Source organism: Odontesthes bonariensis, chromosome 12 (genome assembly GCF_027942865.1).
Source record: "Odontesthes bonariensis isolate fOdoBon6 chromosome 12, fOdoBon6.hap1, whole genome shotgun sequence".
In the NCBI taxonomy this organism is placed as follows: domain Eukaryota; kingdom Metazoa; phylum Chordata; class Actinopteri; order Atheriniformes; family Atherinopsidae; genus Odontesthes; species Odontesthes bonariensis.
Genome location: NC_134517.1, coordinates 29,200,970 through 29,222,898, shown reverse-complemented (window position 1 = coordinate 29,222,898; position 21,929 = coordinate 29,200,970). Strand labels below are relative to the sequence as shown.

The following is a 21,929-nucleotide window of genomic DNA, read 5'->3' as shown; positions in this document are numbered from 1 at the left end:
AAATGGGTCTTAAATTGTATTAATTATGATCTTAAAAAGTCTTAAATTTGACTTGTTGAAACCTACAGAGACCCTGTCCGTGGTCACAGGTGTATGAATTCGAGCACCTAAGCATGCAGACTTCTTCTACAAACATCTCTGAAAGAATGGCTCGCTCTCAGGAGCTGAATTCCAGCGTGGTACCGTGACAGGATGCCGCCTGTGCAATAAGTCCAGTCGTGAAATTTCCTCACTTTTCACTTGCCTCACTGGTCAGTGGTGTTATAACAAAGTGGAAGCGATTGGGAACGTCAGCCACGAAGGGGTCGGCCACGTAAAATGACTCTGCAGAGTCAATCGATACAGACCTCCAAACTTCATGTGGCCTTCAGGTTATGGAATGGGTTTCCATGGCAACTGCATCCAAGCCAAACATCGCCATGGGCAATGCAAAGCGTCGGATGCAGTGGTGTAAAGCACTCCACGGCACCGCTGGACTCTAGAGCAGTGGAGACGCGTTCTCAAAGTGAATCACGCTTCTCCATCTGGCAATCTGATGGAGGAGTCTGGGTTTGGCGGTTGCCAGGGGAACGGTACTTGTCTGACTGCATTGTGCCAGGTTGTAAAGTTTGGTGGAAGGGGGATTATGGTGTGGGGTTGTTCTTCAGGAGCTGGGCTTGGCCCCTTAGATCCAGTGAAAGGAACTCTGAATGCTTCAGCATACCAAGAGATTTTGGACCATTTCATGCTCCCAACTTTGGGGAAACGGTTTAAGGATGGCCCCTTCCTGTTCCTACATGACTGCGCACCAGAGCACAAAGCAAGGTCCATGAAGACATGGGTGAGCCAGTTTGGTGTGGAAGAACTTGACCGGCCCGCACAGAGTCCATCAACCCGATAGAACACCTTTGGGATGAATTAGAGTGGAGACTGAGAGGCAGACCTTCTGGAAGAATGGTCAAAAACTCCAATAAACACTCCTAAATCTTGCAGAATACTTGCCCAGAAGAGTTGAAGCTGTTATAGCTGCAAAAGGTGGGCCGACATCATATTAAACCCTCTGGATTAAGAATGGAATGTCACTTAAATTCATATGCGTGTAAAGGCAGATGAGAGAATACTTTTGGCAATGTAGTGTATGCCAAAAGCACAATTTGGAGATGCACCTTAATTTTGTTGTACTTCTCTGCAATGGCAATAAATCTTTCTATTTCTAAACAGGTTACTCTGTTGAATGTCTCACTTATTAGATAAAATATGCAAAATATCTGCATATTTTTTCACTGGGCTCACGTTTTTGTGGTTTGACTGTATCCATCCATCCGCATGAAATCCTTTCCGTTAATCCTCCATCTACTTTCACAGCCACTTTTCAAATTACGGCCACAAAGAACTGAGCAATTCAGTTTGATACTGGAGCCTGTAGGGCAGAGCAAGGCATAAAAGAAAACATTTAATCTGCACCGTGAGTGCGTTGCCTCAGTTATACACTGCTTTATTTATCATTCATTTGAGCAGTTTTTGTCATGAAGAGGGCTACCAGATCGGGAAAAAACAATCTGGCAGAAACCAAGAGTCTGCAACAGTGCTGAACCATGTATTTAACACTTTTCATACATCTCAGTGAAAAATTAAGGGCAGAATTTCTAAGAGTGAGTTGATAAGACAACACAAGGGAATAAGTTTTGCTACCTTCATCAGCAAACTGTTCCTTGTTGACCGGAGAGAGGATTTCTACCTCCGTATTGAAATAAGGCTCTGTTGAAAAGCAAGAAGAAAACTGTGATGAGTTTCTTATTGATAAACACAGTCTGCATCGTGCGTTCAGTGCATATTCTGATGCTGATTTTCCAAGTGATGACATGTAGAAGTTAGGCATCAAAATAGTACATAGATTACATACACTACTCAAAGCTACAAGTTAACGAGATTTATCCAAATTTATCAGCCTTGCGTAACAAATGCAGGAATCGGGCTGGAACACTCACTCATCAACTTTGGACGTGTCCCAGTCTTCACTCATTTTGGACTTTAATTTTTGATTTTTGGAGGACTGTGGGAGTAGGACACGTTCTACAGAGCTGGCGTGCTTGGTGTGACTAAAATGAGTGGGAAGCAGAAACCCTCGCAACAAACGTCCACCACGAGGTTGGCTAGTAAACTTTTGGCTATGGCGGCGGAGGAGAAAGCTGGCGGTGAAGAAAATATCTCCATGGTTCAACTAGTGACTGAACTGGCTAAACAGAGATCTGTTCTTAAAGATGATATCTCCACTTTGATTCACGACTCACTTAAACCTCTTCAAAATGCAGTGGATGGTATTAAAGAGACTGTCAATTCGTTTCAAGCTAGACTGGTGTCGACTGAAGCGACAGCTGGTGAGAACTTCGAGCGCTTGAACGCGGCCGAGGCAACGATTAAAGCTCTGACAGCAGATAACCAGGACTTATTAGATCGAGTGGAGGATCTTGAAAACAGATCGCGCAGGTCGAATCTGCGAATTCTGAACATTCCAGAGGGCAGCGAGGATGGCAAAGACTCTGTCATATTCATGGAAGAGCTGTTGATGGAGTCCATGGGGTCGGTTTTCACGGAGCCGCCTGAGTTGGAGAGAGCACACCGCTCCATTTACATGAAACCGAAACCTGAGGATCCCGCAAGAGCATTCGTGGTGTGCTTTTGGAAATATTCACAGAAGGAAGATGCGCTGCACTGGGCACGAAACCATGAGGTTATGTTCCAAGACACAAGCCTTCGAATTTTTCCCGACCTGAGCCCTTCACTGGCGAAGAAACGCAAGGCTTTCAGCAAAGTTAAAAAAGCTTTGTATGCGAGCAAGGTGAAGTTTCGTCTGCTCTACCCAGCCCGCTTGAAAGTGATGTTGGGCGGGGAGGAATACTTCTTTGACACAGCAGATGACGCGCAAGAATTTTACAATACACGCATTAGATCCAGAAGGCTGGAAACGGTCGCAGCAAACACAACGGACACTCAGAGTAATCCTGGAAAGCGGTATTTTCTTTATGGTGTTTACAGGTACAAAAATAAGTTGTGTATGCTTGCTAAATGTATGACACTATCACACTTACGCAAATAGACAGAGGCTGGGACTCCTGTAGATAACACGGGTCACAACTCTTAACGATGTTCACCGGCAGGACATCATTAGCGAGCCTGCAGTTTATCCATAGGGATTTAAACATGTTATGGGGTTTTGGGGTTTGGTGTTCAAGGGGAGGGTTGGATGTGCGTCATGGGTTTTCACGTTTGCCATTGTGAGTCTTTTCATGCTTGTTTGTATATGTAGCCTACCAATTTTATTTATTTCTTTATGAGTGGCCTCAATTCTAATGTAGGTGAGGCTGTCAGGTTTATAAGCTGGAACGTGAAAGGGATGAATGGTCCTGTTAGAGCCATGATAATATTTAGGGATATAATTTAGAGTGTAAGAATTTATATATTTAGTTTTTGTCATTTCTAGGTTATTTATTTACTGAAAGAAATGTTTATTTTAAGTTCAGAGAAATGTAAGTCATTTTAGATTCGGGACTTTTAATTTGATTGCGTGCGTAAAGGAAGACGCATCCTCAGAACTGATGCAACGGTGGAAAGAGCCAGACGGATTTAGTGAAGCACGGATGTATATAGTTTTTTGACCGTGCTCGCTGTGTAATTAAGAAACAAGGACATTGTATTGGAATACCTTTTTTGTTAACCTTTTTTATTGGATAAAGATTTTTGTTTCATGAAGAACCCAGCTTGCTCGCGTCCATTCTTTTCAAAAGTGCTACCTAAATCCTGAATGACACAGATATTGGATCTGCTGCCATAACATTAGTCAAAAAACTTCTCCAAGTGGAAGGAACGGACAGTCAGCTGTGGAAAAGGACTGGAAATTGGACGAAGCTGATTGATGGGGAAGTAAGGAGCCATTTTCAAGATTGCTGGTGCTTTGTAAGTACAGTTTTTCTGGCGAAATTGCCTATAGAAGCTAGCCATGCAAACGGAGCTGGAAAGGAAAAGGAGTGCCAAAGTGATTCATTTCTAAGATGCCTAAATGGATCGGTTTTGAACTTCATTCAAGTTTGGTGTATGTGTGAAGATATAGAAGAAGACAACAAAAGTTCGTTTGGAATTATTGCTGAGTCTTTACTGCACACGTTTCCAAGATGGCGGATGAAAATTTGTTAAATGCGGCAGAAGGTGCAATACCTGCATCCCGCCAGAAGAGGGAGCCCAAGTACACACAAAAGGCTCTGGAAGAAAGACTCCACAGGCTTATCAGTCACAGAAAAGCGAAAATGGCTCAGATTACAGCCAAAATGAAAGAAATAGAAAACATGAAAATTAATGAAGAGCATTTTAACCGAGTTGAAGCAGAAGTACTGCCACACTTTATAACGCTGTATGAAGAGTTAATCTTGCTCAATGAGAGTGTTATGCAGATGTTACCAACTGAGGAAGCAACTTCAAATCAGTTATCATGGTATGAGCCAAAGGCAACTGCCATAAGGGGATTTGTCATAGACACAGAAAGATGGATTAATGAACAAAGGAGCAAAAAAATGGATGATGGCGTTACACCAGATGACAGTGTCTCAGTGGTATCACTGCGCAACAGAAGCAACAAGAGTAGAGCTGGCTCCAATAGGCCGTCTTCAGTTGCATCTTGTACTAGCTCAGTGGTGCGCATGAAAGAGGAAGGCAAAAGAGCAGGGCTTTTAGCCCAAGCAGAGTCACTGAAAAAGAAGAGAGCCATACAGTTACAGATGGAGCAGTTAAAGGTTGATATGGAGCAGTTGGATTTGGAAACTGCTATAGCAGCCTCTACAGCTAAGCTGAAAGTATTTGCGGAACATGAGGGCCCTCGTGACGCCATGAATGACTATGTGGCAGCCAGGTTGCCAGGTGCTGATGCAGGCAGCCGTGCAGGGTCGTATGTTTCTCTGACTGGATCTGTTGCACGTGTCTTTAGAAGTCCACCTGTGTCTGAAGCTCATGCGCCAATGGCTGGGGAGGAAGAGGAGGAAGATAATATTCCTCACACTGCTGTGAAAAATGTGGGACATGCACCTCCTGCACATTACCGTCACCATGTGCCTACAGCCAGAGCCTCAATAGGCAAGCTTCAGGATCCCATGACTTCAAGTGACAGAATGTATGATGTGATGCAGCGTCAAAACATAATAACCGAGCTGTTGGTTAAGCAGCAAGATCTGTCTCTATTACCCAAAAGGGACATTCCTGTCTTCTCTGGTGATCCGCTCACCTACAGATCTTTTCTCAGAGCGTTTGATAATGCCATTGACAGTAAGACACAAAATGCTAGAGACAAACTCTTCTTTCTGGAACAATATACAAGTGGAGAGCCACAAGATCTAGTGAGAAGCTGTGAACACATGACCCCAGATAAAGGCTACGAAGAAGCCAGGCTATTACTTGATCAGCAATATGGAAATGAGCTGAAGATTGCAATGGCCTACATTGAGAAAGCCTTGGAGTGGCCACAGCTTAAAACAGATGATGCAAAGGGCTTGAATGAATATGCTCTCTTTTTGATTGGCTGCAAAAACACCATGAAGGATGTTGATTACATGGAGGAAATGGATAACCCGACCAACATGAGAGCTATACTGTCAAAACTGCCTTACAGACTGAGGGAGACGTGGAGACACGTGGCTTATGATATGCTGGAAAACAAAGGAAAAAGACCGAGGTTTGGAGACTTAGTGAGTTTCATAGACAAACAAGCCAAAATAGTAACCCATCCTTTATTTGGTGATCTTCCAGGAACCAGAGCAGCAACCGGACTAAAAGAAAAAGGCACACCTGTTAAGAAACCCAAAGGAAACACCACAAAGAGTAGCAGTTTTGTTACAAGCATTGACACACAGAAACAGAAACCAGTACAGACAAACCAGAGTGCAAAACCGGACCAGGCCAAACTGAAAACAGAGACGTGTGTGTTCTGTGAAAGGAGCCACATATTGGAAAACTGTGAAAAGTTCAAGAAACAAGCTCACACCGACAAGATTGAGTTCTTGAAGTCTAAAGGTCTCTGTTTTGGATGCCTTGTGCCAGGTCACATGAGCAAGGATTGCACCAGGAAGTTGTCTTGCCAGATATGTTCTAAGAGACACCCAAGTGCTCTACATGTGGTGCACAAGGATGAAACGACAACGTATAAGAGCAACAAGAACAGCATTTCGGAGTCACAAGCCACAAGTGCTGTAGGACAGGAAACCTGTGGGTACACTGGGGCCGGAAACAGCCAAGGAATTTTGGCCATTGTGCCGGTACGACTCAAGTCCAAGAACGGTACGAAGACGATGGTGACTTATGCCTTCATTGACCCAGGCAGTTCGGCGACGTTTTGTACAGAGGCAGTAATGTCAGCGCTGAATCTTAGAGGCAGGAAGACGGAGATCATACTCCGAACTATGGGGCAGGAGAAGCTTGTCCCTAGCCACATCCTGCCAGACCTGGAAATCTGTGGACTTGAGGAGAACAGGTACATGGACTTACCTTCAGTGTTCACACAACCTGAAATTCCTGTGAAAAGAGACGATATACCTTGTCAGAGAGACATTCAGATGTGGTCTTACCTGAAGGAAGTACGCCTTCCAAGTATCGAAGCTGAGATTGGTCTATTGATTGGCGCCAATGCTTACAAAGCCATAGAGCCATGGCAAGTAATAAATAGTCGAGATGACGGTCCATACGCCGTGAGAACCGCAATTGGATGGATTGTCAATGGCCCCATCACCCGAGATCAACTTCATGACACTGATGATGAACTGCTGAGAGTTGCCGCAAACAGGATTTCTGTGGAAAACATCGAAGAGTTGTTAATCCAGCAATTCAACTCTGACTTCTCAGAGCGCAGCTGTGAAGACAAAACTGAGATGTCTCAGGAGGATCGACGGTTTATGAAGAAAGTGGAACAGTCATGCCAGCTTGTTGAGGGACATTACAGCATCAGTCTTCCCTTCAAGGACAAGTCTATGAAGATGCCCACTAATCGCAATCATGCAGAACAAAGAGCCATCAACCTCAAGAGGAAGCTCAACAGGAACCCAGAGTTCTGCAACGACTACAAGGGCTTCATGGAAGATATTATAGCTAAGGGCTATGCGGAAAAGGTGCCTGAAGAAGGTCAGGAGGTCAAGGAAGGAGAGGTTTGGTACATCCCACACCATGGGGTGTACCATCCCAAAAAGAAGAAGATTAGAGTCGTCTTCGACTGCACAGCTACGTATCAAGGCGTCTCTTTGAACAACCAACTACTCCAAGGGCCTGACCTCACGAGTACCTTAATTGGAGTGTTGACAAGGTTCAGAGAGGATTCAATTGCGATGATGGCCGACATAGAGGCAATGTTTTACCAGGTCAGGGTTCCTCCCAAGGACTCTGACTTCCTGCGTTTCTTCTGGTGGCCGGATGGAAACTTGAATGGACCTCTGGAGGAGTACAGAATGACTGTACACATTTTTGGGGCTACTTCATCCCCAAGCTGCGCTTGTTTTGCGCTAAGAAAGACAGCAGAAGACGGAAGAGACAAGGCCTCAGCTGAAGCAGTGAAAACAGTTGAAAGGAATTTTTACATGGACGACTGTTTAGCCTCGGTGGCCTCTGAGCAACAAGCCATAGCACTTCCACAGTCTCTGAAGGCTTTATGCCTAAGTGGTGGATTTAACCTGACGAAATGGGTTAGCAACAGCAGACACGTTCTGTCATGCATCCCAGCCAATGAGAGAGCCGCAGAAGTGAAAGACCTTGATTTGAGCAAAGACACCCTGCCAACAGAAAGAGCCTTAGGGGTTCATTGGTGTACAGACACAGACACCTTCAGGTTCAGAGTGAACGTGCCAGAGAGACCAACCACGAGAAGAGGGATACTCTCAATAGTCAGTTCAGTCTATGACCCTCTTGGTCTCGTTGCTCCATGCATCCTCCCAGCCAAGCTGATTTTGAGAGAACTTTGCCAAAAGAAGTTGAGCTGGGATGAGGAAATTGGTGAGAAGCAATCGCAAAGGTGGCACCAGTGGCTTGAGGAGCTGCAGGAGCTATCTAACTTCCATGTGGACAGATGTATCAAGCCAGCTGATTTTGGTCCCACTCTCAAGGCCCAGATACACAATTTCTCAGATGCAAGTGAGAGCGGTTACGGTACAGCTTCATACATTCTGCTGACCAGTGAGGATGGACAGAGGGTCTGCTCAATGCTTATGGCCAAATCAAGGGTGGCACCTCTTAAGAAAGTAACAATCCCCAGAATGGAATTGACTGCCGCAGTCATAGCAGTGAAGGTGGACAAGCTGTTAAGACAGGAAATGGAGACCAAGCTTGAAGAGTCTCTTTTCTGGACAGACAGCCTCACTGTACTTAAGTACATCGAAAATGATGCGTCACGCTTCAAGACATTCGTGGCCAATAGAGTTTCGTTCATTCGAGAAGCTACTTCACCATCACAGTGGAGATATGTGAATACCTCACTCAATCCCGCAGACGTAGCTTCAAGAGGGATGAGGTTCACCTCACTCATTAACAATGACCATTGGATACATGGACCACAGTTCCTTTGCCAAAGAGAAAGTGAGTGGCCTACAAGACCTGACATTCGCAGCACCATGGAAGACGATAGCGAGCTCAAGTCAACCCTGGTCAGTCTCGTCAGTATGACCAAAGGCACAGGCCTGACAACGTTGGTGGAATACTACTCGGCCTGGCATAGGCTGAAAAAGGCTGTTGCATGGATGCTACGATTGAAAGACTTGCTTCACTTCTTGGTAAAGAAGAGAAAGAAATATGTGGCTGATGTTGCTCTGAAGGAGATGGATAAAGAAAAGCAAGACCTAAACGTGGAAGAGGAGATGAGGAGATTGAGACAGACAGTGGACAAGAAAGCATTGTCAGTACAAGATTTGGAAGATGCAGAAACTGTGCTGATAGGCTTCAGTCAAAGGGAGATGTTTCCAAAGGAGTTGGCCTCACTCCAACAGAGAGATTCACAAGTTATGAAGACGAGTGTACTCTACAGGTTGGATCCTGTTCTGCTCGATGGTGTCATCAGAGTGGGTGGCCGGTTGAACAAGTCCGCCATGCCAGAGGAATCCAGAAACCCGGCTGTGCTACACAAAGATCACCACCTTGCAAAGCTGATTCTACGGCACGTCCACCAACAAAATGGTCACTGTGGAAGAAATCAGTTAATTGCAAAGGTCAGGCAGCATTACTGGATTCCTGGACTGAACAGAGCGACCCGCACAGTGATGTCCCAATGCATCGCATGCCGAAAACTGCACGCAAGGCCAGCAGAACAGAAGATGGCAGACTTACTTGAGGAACGTGTACTGCCAGACCAGCCTCCCTTTACACATGTTGGCGTAGACTATTTTGGACCGTTTGAGGTCAGAAGAGCACGCAGCACAGTGAAACGCTATGGTGTCCTGTTCACATGCCTCGCTCTAAGAGCAGTCCACATAGAGGTGGCTCACTCTTTAGATACCTCATCATGTATCAACGCCATCAGACGATTTATCAGTCGAAGGGGTCAAGTGACTACGATGCGCTCTGATAATGGCACAAATTTTATAGGTGCCGAGCGAGAACTCAGAGAGGCTCTAGAAGAGCTTGATCACTCTCAGATCAGAGATGACCTGATGCAGAAAGGTATCACCTGGATTTTTAACACGCCAACTGCCTCCCACCAAGGTGGAATATGGGAGCGACAGATTCGTACTGTCAGAAAGGTGTTGAATTCTGTGTTGAAACAGAAGGTGTTAGACGATGATGGCCTTCACACTCTGCTATGCGAAGTTGAAGCAATTATCAATGACCGTCCCTTGACTGCAGCTTCTGATGTTCCAGGCGACGTAGAGGTTTTGACACCAAATCATCTTCTGCTATTGAAGAAACAACCAGCCCTTCCACCAGGTGTCTTCAACACGGATGATGTCTACTCCCGTAGAAGATGGCGTCAAGTACAATACATGGCCAACTTATTTTGGTCAAGGTGGACCCAGGAATACCTCCCGTTGCTACAGGAGCGACAGAAGTGGCACAACAGGAAGAGAAACTTCACCCCAGGAGATCTTGTGCTCATCGTGGACAATTCCGCCCCCAGAAATACCTGGCTGACTGGAAGAATCCGGCAGACTTACCCAGACGCAAGAGGCGTCGTCCGAAGAGTTCAAGTCCAAACCAAGTCCAGCTTATTAGATAGGCCTACTAACAAGCTTTGTCTTTTGCAGGAAGCTGAATGAGTCCAGGACGACCGGCGACTATGGACGTTATATTCTGAGTTTGATTGAGCGAGTAATTGACATTTACAGTACAGTAAATGTAGCCTTGCTAATGTGTTTATGGCTCTATTTTTGTAGTTTTTAATTGTTATGCATCCTGCCTATACAATTAGGGGCCGGAGTGTTAGAGCCATGATAATATTTAGGGATATAATTTAGAGTGTAAGAATTTATATATTTAGTTTTTGTCATTTCTAGGTTATTTATTTACTGAAAGAAATGTTTATTTTAAGTTCAGAGAAATGTAAGTCATTTTAGATTCGGGACTTTTAATTTGATTGCGTGCGTAAAGGAAGACGCATCCTCAGAACTGATGCAACGGTGGAAAGAGCCAGACGGATTTAGTGAAGCACGGATGTATATAGTTTTTTGACCGTGCTCGCTGTGTAATTAAGAAACAAGGACATTGTATTGGAATACCTTTTTTGTTAACCTTTTTTATTGGATAAAGATTTTTGTTTCATGAAGAACCCAGCTTGCTCGCGTCCATTCTTTTCAAAAGTGCTACCTAAATCCTGAATGACACAGATATTGGATCTGCTGCCATAACAGGTCCTGTGAAGCGGGCAAGAATATTTGCGCATTTGAAATTGTTAAAATGTGAAATTGCTTTTTTACAAGAAACTCATTTACTGGGGAAAGATCATCTCAGATTAAGAAAAGCATGGGTAGGTCAGTCATTTCACTCAAAGTTTGATCATAAGTCTAGAGGGGTGGCTGTCTTGGTACATAAAAAACTTCCTTTTAATCCAACGAAGGTAATAGAAGACTCACAAGGACGATATGTGGTCATAGTGGGAACTTTATATTTTCAACCTGTTGTACTGGTGAATGTATATGCGCCTAATTGGGATGATGAGAGATTTATGGACAGATTGATAGCATCCATTCCAAATCTCAATTCCCACCACCTAATTTTTGGAGGAGATTTGAACTGCACTATTAACCCCTCTTTGGATCGCTCTAATCCAAGATCTAATTCTCCCTCCAAAATGGCAAAAAAACTGTCACTGTTCATGGCTCAGATAGGCTGTACTGATCCATGGCGCTTTTGCTTTCCCCTGAGTAAGACTTACTCTTATTTTTCTCATGTACATCATACGTATAGTAGAATTGATTATTTCTTTATTGATAGTACATTGCTACCATTGGTTAAAAAAATTGAATATTCATCCATAGTTGAATCCGATCATGCCCCAGTACTTCTGGACCTTTCTTTAATTCACATAAGCCAGGAAAACTCTCCCTGGAGGTTGGATCCTTATTTATTAAAAGATAAGCAGTTTTGCCAAATGATATCATCAGCCATTGAAGAATTTCTTGAGTTTAATGAAAGTGATGAGGTATCTTCTTCTGTGTTATGGGAGACACTTAAAGTGGTTATCAGGGGGGAAATTATCTCTTACAAATCAATGGTGAATAAAAACAGACGTAAAGAGTTAGAAAGGTTGATCAAAAATATTCAGGAAATAGAAAGCAAATATGCAGAGTATCCTTGTCCAGAACTCTATAAGGAAAAAGTAGAACTCCAAGCTAAATATGAGTTATTGGTATCTGAAAAAACTGAGAGGATGCTATTGAAATTACAGGGCTTTATGTATGAACATGGGGAAAAGTCAGGCCGCCTGTTATCTCACCAGTTAAAACGTAAATCATCTGAGCAACATATTTCAAGTATTAAGAAGAACAATGGCGAACTCACAGCTGATCCTGTGGAAATTAACCATACTTTTCAGACATTTTATTCAAACCTGTATTCATCTGAAGCGCCTTTAGACAATACAAAAATGTCAGATTTTTTTAGTCAGTTGAATATACCTAAAATAAATGAGGTCAGTAGAGCAGAATTAGAATTCCCTATTGCATCAACTGAAATTGAGGATGCTATTCAGGCAATGCAGAATGGGAAGGCGCCAGGCCCAGATGGTTACCCAGTTGAATTCTTTAAACATTTTTCCAGGCAATTAATTCCACTGTTACAGGATATGTTTCATGAATCAAAAGATACAAAAACTTTGCCAAGAACATTAACAGAGGCCTCTATAAGTTTACTTTTAAAACCAGGGAAAGACGAAAAGGAATGTGGGTCATATCGCCCTATTTCACTTCTTAATTGTGATGTGAAGATTTTGGCAAAAGTGCTAGCACGACGTATGGAGAAAGTAATGGCAGAGGTAATTTCCCCGGACCAAACAGGTTTTATTTTGGGACATCAGTCCTTTTCTAATGTGCAACGTCTTTTAAATATTTTATACACACCATCATCCAATACTATACCTGAGGTGGTTATTTCTTTGGATGCAAAAATGGCGTTTGACATGGTAGAATGCGGTTATCTGTTTGATTGTTTGAGGAGATTTGGTTTTGGCCCTAATTTGAGAGAGTGGATTGAGCTCTTGTATTTCAATCCTAAGGCATCTGTAGTTACCAATAGAAATCACTCAGGAACAAGAGGAACACGACAGGGATCACCAATCAGTCCTCTTCTGTTTGCTTTGGTTATAGAACCTCTTTCTATTGTGCTGAAGTCAAAGTCAGAAATAAGTGGGATTCAAAGAGGCAGGTTGACCCACAACTTGTCCTTATATGCAGACGATTTATTATTATACATCTCAGACCCTATTCATAGTCTACCACATGTGTTGAAAACTTTACAAACGTTTGGTGTTTTTTCTGGCTATAAGTTGAATTTTACTAAAAGTGAGTGTTTTCCTATAAATGCCAAGGCTCGTTTTCTTTCAGGATTCTGACATTCCATTTTCTATGTCCAGAGATGGGTTTAAGTATTTAGGGATTTACCTGACTCCAACTTTTTTGGAACTATTTGGTAAAAATTTCACCCCATTGATGGATAGGCTAAAGTCTGATTTTCAGAGATGGAATGCCATTAATTTGACATTGGTTGGTAGAATTAACTGTATAAAAATGAATGTTCTTCCTAGATTTCTTCATCTTTTCCAATGTCTTCCAATTTGTTTGCCGAAATCTTTTTTTCAGTCTATTGATAAGTGTTTTACATCATTTATATGGGCAGGTAAAATTCCCAGAATACAGAAAACATTTCTTCAAAAACATCGCTCTGATGGAGGCTTGGGATTGCCAAATTTGCAAATATATTATTGGGCAGCTTATGTCCAGAAAATACTATACTGGTCTCAGTCATCAGATTATGTCTGGTGTGAAGCTGAAAATAATTCATGCCTTTCAACATCGCTCCCAGCATTAATAACCTCCAGAGTACCACTATCCATTTCATCATATTCTTCAAATCCTGTAGTGACTCATACTTTACGTATTTGGCATCAATTCAGAAAATATATGGGTCTATCTCAGTTTTCCATGCAGGCGCCCATTTGCCATAATCAGGCATTTATTCCAGCTAACATAGATGCAACTTTCTTGAGATGGAAAAGACAAGGCCTTGTCAGGTTTAAAGATTTTTATAAGGAAGGGGTTTTTGCAAGTTTCAATGACCTTTGTGTAATATTTAATCTTAACAATTCAGACTACTTTAGGTATTTACAAGTTCGCCACTTTATTTCAACTAATACACCAAACTTTCCAAATGAACCAGAGTCTACTGTTTTGGATGATATGTTTGCACTTTCTCCTGATCTAAAGGACCTCATTTCTAGAATTCACTCTATAATCACCTCGCTAGGGGAGAATATTCATGATAAGTTGAAAGTTAAGTGGGATAACGAAATGGGAGAGGCAATTCCAGATAGTATATGGGAGGAGGCTGCGTCCTGTGCACGTTTAGCCTTAATCCAGTTTAAAATCTTACACAGGATGCACTACTCTAAAGCTAGACTGGCAAAGACATTTGACAATGTGGATGAAAACTGTAGTAGATGCCATAGTGCTCCTGGAACTTTAACACATATGTTTTGGTCATGTCCATCTTTGAGCTCATTTTGGTTTGGAGTCTATAAAACAATATCTGAAGTAATAGGAATAGAATGTCAGCCTAATATGTATACCTAAATTTTCGGAACCATGCCACTTGATAGTATAAGTATCTCTAGGTTCAAAGATATAATAGCATTTTCAACGTTGATAGCTAGGAGACAAATTCTTTTATACTGGAAATCTTCCTGCCCACCAAAATTATCTGTATGGATGTCTGATTTAATGTTGTATCTAAAATTAGAAAAGATAAAATACACATTAAGAGGGCCCAATGACTGTTTTTATGGTATTTGGAACCCATTAATAAAATATTTTGAAAAGCTCAAGACACTTCCTGACAGCCCTTAAGAGTAAAGCATTGAGATTTGATGGCCAAGACCTACAGATTTTTTTTTTTTTTTTTGTATGGTAGGAATGTGTGAACATATATGCATATACATTGTTATTGTTGTTATGTTACTCTCTGATGGTTGTATTTTTTTTTTATTTGTCATGAAAATTATTTTTTTTTTGTTTCCACTTTTCTGGTGCAAGATGCATATGTGTATATTAATGACTCAGTAACGTTTTATTTGCTGATTGACCATGTGGGGTGACGCACAGAGGTTCTAAGGGGTGGGGGGTGGGCGGGGTGTCATTCGAAATGTATAAAGAACAAAAATCTGTATCTTAACCCAAGAATGTAACTCTGTTTTGTGCTTAAAGCTGCAGTCTGCAACTCTTTTTCAAGCATAATGCCTGGAACTGTCCGGGGATTCTGAAAGTAGTACATTAAATACCCCAATACAAAAAAAAAAAAGAGTTCTCTAGGTCCCCTATATGTCCCGCTAGGTCCCTCCAAAGCCAGCAGGTTTGTTTACAAAATTGCAGACCGGACCGGTAAAAGGTAACCAATCAGGTTACGAGCTCGGCTCTGCTGCCTGTCAATCACCGATTGTGCACGCGCGATACAAGGTAGGCTCGTCCCCACGCTTATTTATCTAGACTATTGAACTTCATTGCGGGCTAGTCTACTTACTGTGTCTTCCATGATCGCAAATGACAGGTGAGTTGATGAATGAGGAGTCGTGTAGGCACATCTGGCGTGCACGTAGACGTGCACGAGTTCTCATGTGTTTTGAAGGGGCGGGACAGGAAGTTGAATAACTTTTTATTTTTCGGTTAAAAAATAAGCATTTCTTGCATTTTGCGACTACGGAGGTCACCGTTTTCAACTTCAAGCGTTCTGATAGATCATGTAAACTCTTAAAATGCCAAAAAGTAGGACTTTACGTATGACAACAACAAATCCTGCAGACTGCAGCTTTAAACTAAAAAGAGATTTAAAAAATTTTTTTTTTGATTTTTACTCAAAGGCATTTGATAGGACCTATGGCCCAATGACCGCTGGGATAGGCTCCAGCCCCCCCCCCCTCCCCTGCCCCCTGCCCCCTGCCCCCTGGTGGCCATTCTGGGATCGGCGGGTGACTCGACTCGGTCCACCTCGAATTCCGTTCTGATAGCTGCCCTTCTCCAGGGGAACTGTTTCAGTTTGCATTCGCACATGAGTCTGGACCTTGATAGGGACTGATGGGACTCAACCGTCTGCGACAGCGACGTGTTACTTTAGCGCCAAATTCAACAACAAAACAAAGTAGAAGTCGGATAATGTACCTTCAATTGAGATGTGGATGAGGGAACTTAGTGAAACCATACGTATGGAGAAACTTTTTGATACAGTATGGGAGCCGGTCTTAAAATACCTGAAGGACTTGAGAGAGATCAACGAGGTCAATGTGCACTTTGCAATGAAAAGCATATAAATGACCTGTAGAAACGAAGCAGGGTATAATACTGCAACATCACGTATTACCATAAACCTGATTACTTACATCATAGCAGATTTTAACCAGATCTATAGAGAAGGTAACAATCCAGCAGGAAGCATGCTGGTATTTCTTGTAAATAGACCATTTAAATTGTCCGCTCACCTTCAACAATCAACTTATTGGTGCCTGATGAGTTATACACCCTGTGATTGTGTGTCCACGTACAGACGCAAGTGTAGCTGCCCTCATCGTCTTTGGTGGCAATAAACGACACCAAAGCTCTACTCTGTCCATGAAGAAGATGGCCGTCCTGCAGCAAAATGGACCACAAAGGTCAGAAAGAGAATTAAAGAATTAACTTCATGCTCTGATCATCTAATTACACGATAGAAATAGATTTTTAAAAAAAAAGAAAACAATGAGCGCACAGTAACGTACTGAACCAAATAATGGTGATAGAAGCAGGAAATTCTGATGTAATTAACAAGTCTGACATATATCAACATATAAATTGATTACCTTGAACCCATGTTTGAAATCACAGCAACAGGGTTACACATTATGAACTGTTATTCACTACAATTGCCAGCAGGTGTCACTATCACCACAGGTGGTCATACCTTGAACCAGCTGAAGTTTCCTGCAAACTGTTCGCATGTATAGGCGACATGTAATGGACATGTGACCTTTTTGAATGGCTGAGGCTTGCTGTTTACTCCGAATGGGAACGCATATCGATAGCTTGCATTGTAAACTTCAATGTTTACAGAATACTTGAAGCATTCCCCTGATGGGTCCATCTTTCTGAAGAGGAGGGAAGAAGAGTTCGGGTGTATTAACGGATAATCTCACACAAAAGACTGCGTTTTAGATGCTGGAAGATGAGAGGTTACTATGATAGGTATTGGAGATTAATAAAGAGAGTTTTTAAAATGATTTTTTTCTTACATGCCGGTGTAAATTCCAGAATCAGCAGCCGTGAGGTTTAAGAAAAACAGGGCCCCACCATCGAAATGTGTCCCGTGCTTCTCGTCTGTGGTAATATTCTCAATCTGGGGGCCATTTTTGTACCACCAGAACCCATCTTTAATGAAATTTTCCGATTCATCCTTTGCTTCGAGAGGCACGTGGTAAAACGCTTCGCCCTCGATAAGCTTAAACGACTCGACTTTGAACTCGTCGCATTCGGACGCGTCCGTCTCTGAAAATGAGGGAAAACATGATTCAGATGGCGATCATTAGACAAAGAACTTTGATAGTTTCTGGATGTGTAAACGTGTGTGTTGCTGAGGTACTAAAGAACTAACATTACATACTAAGGAGAAAACGCTTTAAAGCACAAAAGACGATGGTCAGAGGTGTATAACTCTTTATTGTTAGTATTCTTATTTTAAACAATGTAGATTAAAAAAGCATCAACCCTAACTTTGCTCTCTGGTGTAACTGTATCCACTGTTTACATTCAAACTTCCAGGTTGGCATGAGTGCTTTACTGTATTTTACCATGACGTCCCGTATAAACATTAATCATCACAACGCACACACTACCTGCTCTCCTTTCAGATGTGGAAATCACCGCGGTGAGGAGGACGAGACGCAGAAAGGGATCCATGAGCTGGAAGCAAAGGTTCATTCCCAGTCAGACCACAGTGTTCTGAATCATTGACCCCTTCCTCACCGTGACATTTCCACTCTTTGTCCCGAACGACAAACATCCGACACAATTCTGGAATCGTCCATTTTCATGCTTTGTTTTCTTTTTCTTTCCTGTTTGAATATTTAAAACAGGAAACTGACAAGTTATATAAACACAAACTTTTTCTACTGCTGAGTGTTTTACTACAATCACTGTCCGACTGTCCTCTATAAAGAGCCCAGTCTGCTCCCCATCCTGTGCTCCTGCTCGTTGTCTCACAGACACATAAACAACCGCAGTTCAGACTCAAAAGTGAGTCCAAATGAACACAGGCCTCAATTTATTTTCCCGGTTCTGTGGCCTGTATTAGTTTTTGAATGCATCGAGCAAAAGACAAATCGTTCCAAAACTAAAATATTAAGTAATATTTAAGGGCTAATGCACTGTTGCATCATATTTTCACACTGTTTGAAGCTTTGATCCATCCCAGACGTGTGGCAGTGGGTCAAATTAACAAAAAAATGCTTTGATTTGAACCAAAATGAGTATTTCCTCCCAGCATCTATCCTTCATCACAACTAGTTTTCCACTCGAGACACAAAAAATGTTCCGGAAAGCCCACCGGAGGGATTTATTTACTTATTTTTGATGATTTGACAATGCAACATTTCAGAATCTAATGACTTTGAAGGCTGATTTAAGGATTTATTCTAGGATTTATGGTTAAAAAAGCTTAGATTGATCTTACAGAGCACTTCTTACATGTTGTACCCAAACTTTTAAGCAGTGTTTGCTGCCTCTTGTTGAGTCTTTGCAATTAAAAATGAAGGCAGCTCTGGCAGGAAAAGGGATCCAACTGAATACTGTATTTATTCAATAGATGCGTGTACTTCAGATGAGAAAATATTCAGCTATGAAGCAACAGGAAGTGCAAAATATTCTAAAAGAGAAATATCGTATAATCTGCACAGGAAGTTCCTGTGGTGACATGATTGAAAACAACCTGCAAGCTTAAAACTGATAAACTTTAACAGTCATTTTCGTAAAGATATCATCAGCCAGATAAAAAACCTCTGAAGGACCGTTGGCAGAAGTTATCAGTTCACTATGTAGGAATACATTTTTTACCGTGTTTTTCCTCCTTTTTTAACATAACAAGGCAACGAGCCGTGTGGTTGTATTGGCTGTAGATTTGGACAAACTACAAAAAAGACCCAAAGTAACATTCAGTAAATATTAGGATTGTTATTTGGTGCATGTAAGTACTGTGCCTTCTAATTATGCTGAATTAACTGGTGCTTTTGCTTTACATGCTCTACTTTTTCCATCTGTAAAATGTCTCAGCACTCAGAACAGGGAGATGATGATATTATGTGAGTTTGAGAGTTTATGTGTCGAGGACATGCTGTGCGTAGAAATAAACGAGCTCAGACCCTAAGAATACACAAACATTGGTTTTCTATCGATCCAGTTTCTTTGGCGTTCTGGAAACAAAGTTCTCAATAGCACTGTTGCCAGATAATGAACACAAATAACAAACCCAGTCTATGAAAATGAGCCAAAAAGAAGCCCAAAACTACACAACCTGACCGACCACTATCTGAGAAATAAATATATTTATATATATATTCCATTTTAATCATGTAAATCTGCAACATAAAAACAAAATAAATGTGATAAAATAACACCATCATCCCTGAAATTAAGTGGAACCGAAAATAAACCAGGAAATGAGTAACAAAATTCTATTTCCACAAGTTGAAATAGGCCACGAGCTTGCATCATCCACAGCCTCCTTAATTACAGCGGTGCTGCTTTAACATGTTTATTAGAGCTGAACTACATGATGAGCCCCTGCTTGCTGCAAACAGCCTTTAAAATATGGTGACTTGCAGCTAAATCCAGGCATGAGGGAAGGAGACTTAACTGCCATGAAATCCCATCTTAGTAACCTCTGGCCACACAATATTACCAGATAATAACACCTTAGTATGACATGGTCAAACAGTGAATTATTTTCACTCACATTACCGGTAACTAACTAAATGATTGACCAATAACCCTGGTTGCTTATTAGTGCTGTAGATGAAGCCACTAAACCAACATTTTCTTTTTAAGATGAACTCAAATATTTGATGTATTTCAGCCTGATCTTTGTCCAGTCAGAATGAATTTACTGAGTTACTGCAACTGTCATTTTTAGACGAAAGGCTGATAATCACAGTCGGTAAAATGCTTTAATCAAATAACACGCAGTCTTCCTCGCATCTGTGAGTAGGTCATCATTCTGGCATCAATGTAACTGACGGTAAACATACTCAGTTTATCCTCTGGTCTCACACACAAACAGCTTCAAATAGAGTAACAATATAAAAGCATGCTTACCTTGTCACAGTCTGAGTTAACAGCTGAAGTGAACTTAGAGAAAGAATTGCTCCCTTGCTGCTCCCCTCTTCACAGCTTTATATCTTCTGTCCAGTCAGAGCGAGCAGCTGCAATATAAGCTGCTGCACGCACACACAAGCCTGTGCAGCTATACTTATGAAGATGTCGCTTCTACTTCCATGTATTGTGGACGGGTTAACCCTAACTTAACCAAAACCTAAACCTAAACCTCAGCTGTTTCTTCAGGAAGGAAGTCTTGCCTTTTTATGGAAGAGTTATGACGATGTTACGAAAAAAAAATTCTCTAAAACTCAGAGTGAAAAAAAGAAGTTTCAGTTTCCTCCCTTTAACACAAACACACAAACACACACACACACTCCTGTTGATGTGTTGAAACGCAGAGTTAAGGAGTTCACCTGCCAAAAAGACCACACAGTTTACAGATCCAATGCACTAACAGGGCAGTTATAGCTAGTGACAAATTATTCTAATTATTGATCCATACAGTAGCGTATAATGACATAAAAGCCTTTAAGAATCCTTCAAAATGAAGACAAACCAAGCCGTTCTAAAAATGTTTTGTCACTTTAAAGATGAACTTCTGGTTTTTCTGGATGTCTGGTTGTATAAAACCCCAAAGCCACACCTTCCAGTCCCAGTTTCTTCTCTGGTGTTAGCTTCCATCTTCACATAAATAATAAATGTTTAGTTTAACTCATCTACTAGACTGATTTTAAAGAAAGCCATGTTTCCTTGAACCCAACCAAGCTTACAGTAAGAATTAAAGCAGAACACAGTGCAGTTAACAGAATGATTGTCTGCCATCCTTTTCCCTCAAGATAAAATGCAAACTATGTGATTTGTTTACTGCTTGAATAAATAATTAAAGCCACAAATAAATAGACTTTTTTGAGTATTACACAACGGGTTTTAGTCAGTAATCTTATCTGTTTGGTTCCCAGAAGACTGTGCACACCTCACTCCACCAGTTTTCTGTGACCTTTCACAACGGTGGCTGAACAGAAAGGTTTCCTTTAAAAAACACCAATGATTATTTGTTAATTTATCTCTCCGATGAGTCAGGAACCCTCGCAGCAAACGGCAGGCATCAAATTTTCAGTGCAATCTGTTGGTTTCCTTAGCTAGGAAATTGTTTTTGAATTGGCTCTATATGAACGAATTAGATTATTTTATGAATAATTATGATTACAATGAATTGAATTCCAATTGGCTTGAATTGGACTTTATTATCTAAGTGCCTTGAGATGACATTTGTTGTATTTGGCGCTATATAAATAAAAATGAATTGAATTGAATTGAATTGAATCAAAGTTTCTGGTGTTTCTACAAGTTGTGCTATCAGTTGTAAGGGCATCGTCTTTGTTGCTGTTATTGCAAGAGTCATTATCTCAATAGCCCCTTTCACACTGCCGAATAACCCGCGTTTAATTAGCGAATTTAGCGTGTCCGCTTTTGTGTTCACACTGCCGACCCGGGCTGCCGCGTCAACTCGACTCGCCTTTCGACCCGCGTCGGACCCTAGTCTTTTTGCCGAGCCGAGTTTGGTGTGAACGCAATCAACGCGGGTCGGACGTGGGCGTGGCGTGAGGAGTTTAAAAGACAGAATGGACAGCTGATTCAGAACAACAGCGACAGATGAGGACAAGTTTTACTCTGTTTTAGCCTAAAACAAGTTGGAGACATTTTTTAATATGGCCAACTGGTGAGACAAGGAGGTCCGCGAGCTCCTCAGCCCCCGAGCAGAGGACGTTATTTACCGCCACATGTCGGGGACGGTGAAAGATGGACCTCTGCTGGAAGGGCTGGCGAGAAAGATGGGAGAGCGCGGTTTCCCACGCAGCAAGACGCACCGTAAAGTAACATCTCCATGAACAGCATTGCAAA

General features: G+C 41.8%; 1 protein-coding gene across 2 annotated transcripts in view; it reads right to left on the bottom strand.

Moving 5' to 3' along the window:
* The window catches only part of LOC142396862 (interleukin-1 receptor-like 1), a 28,382-nt gene extending 8,261 nt beyond the window's left edge, over nt 1-20,121 (bottom strand). Inside the window, exons 1-7 of one of the 2 annotated variants that reach the window (XM_075480037.1) lie at nt 20,025-20,121; nt 17,552-17,618; nt 16,952-17,204; nt 16,624-16,807; nt 16,166-16,313; nt 1,672-1,737; nt 1,273-1,399 (exon numbers count right to left, since the gene is read on the bottom strand). In XM_075480037.1, the coding sequence (XP_075336152.1) occupies nt 1,273-1,399; nt 1,672-1,737; nt 16,166-16,313; nt 16,624-16,807; nt 16,952-17,204; nt 17,552-17,615 (842 nt within the window). In that variant the 5' untranslated portion in view covers nt 17,616-17,618; nt 20,025-20,121. Of the gene's footprint in view, nt 1-1,272; nt 1,400-1,671; nt 1,738-16,165; nt 16,314-16,623; nt 16,808-16,951; nt 17,205-17,551; nt 17,744-20,024 lie in introns of those variants that run through there. The other variant, XM_075480036.1, reaches the window with a different exon arrangement.
* Nucleotides 20,122-21,929: the final 1,808 nt, after the last annotated feature.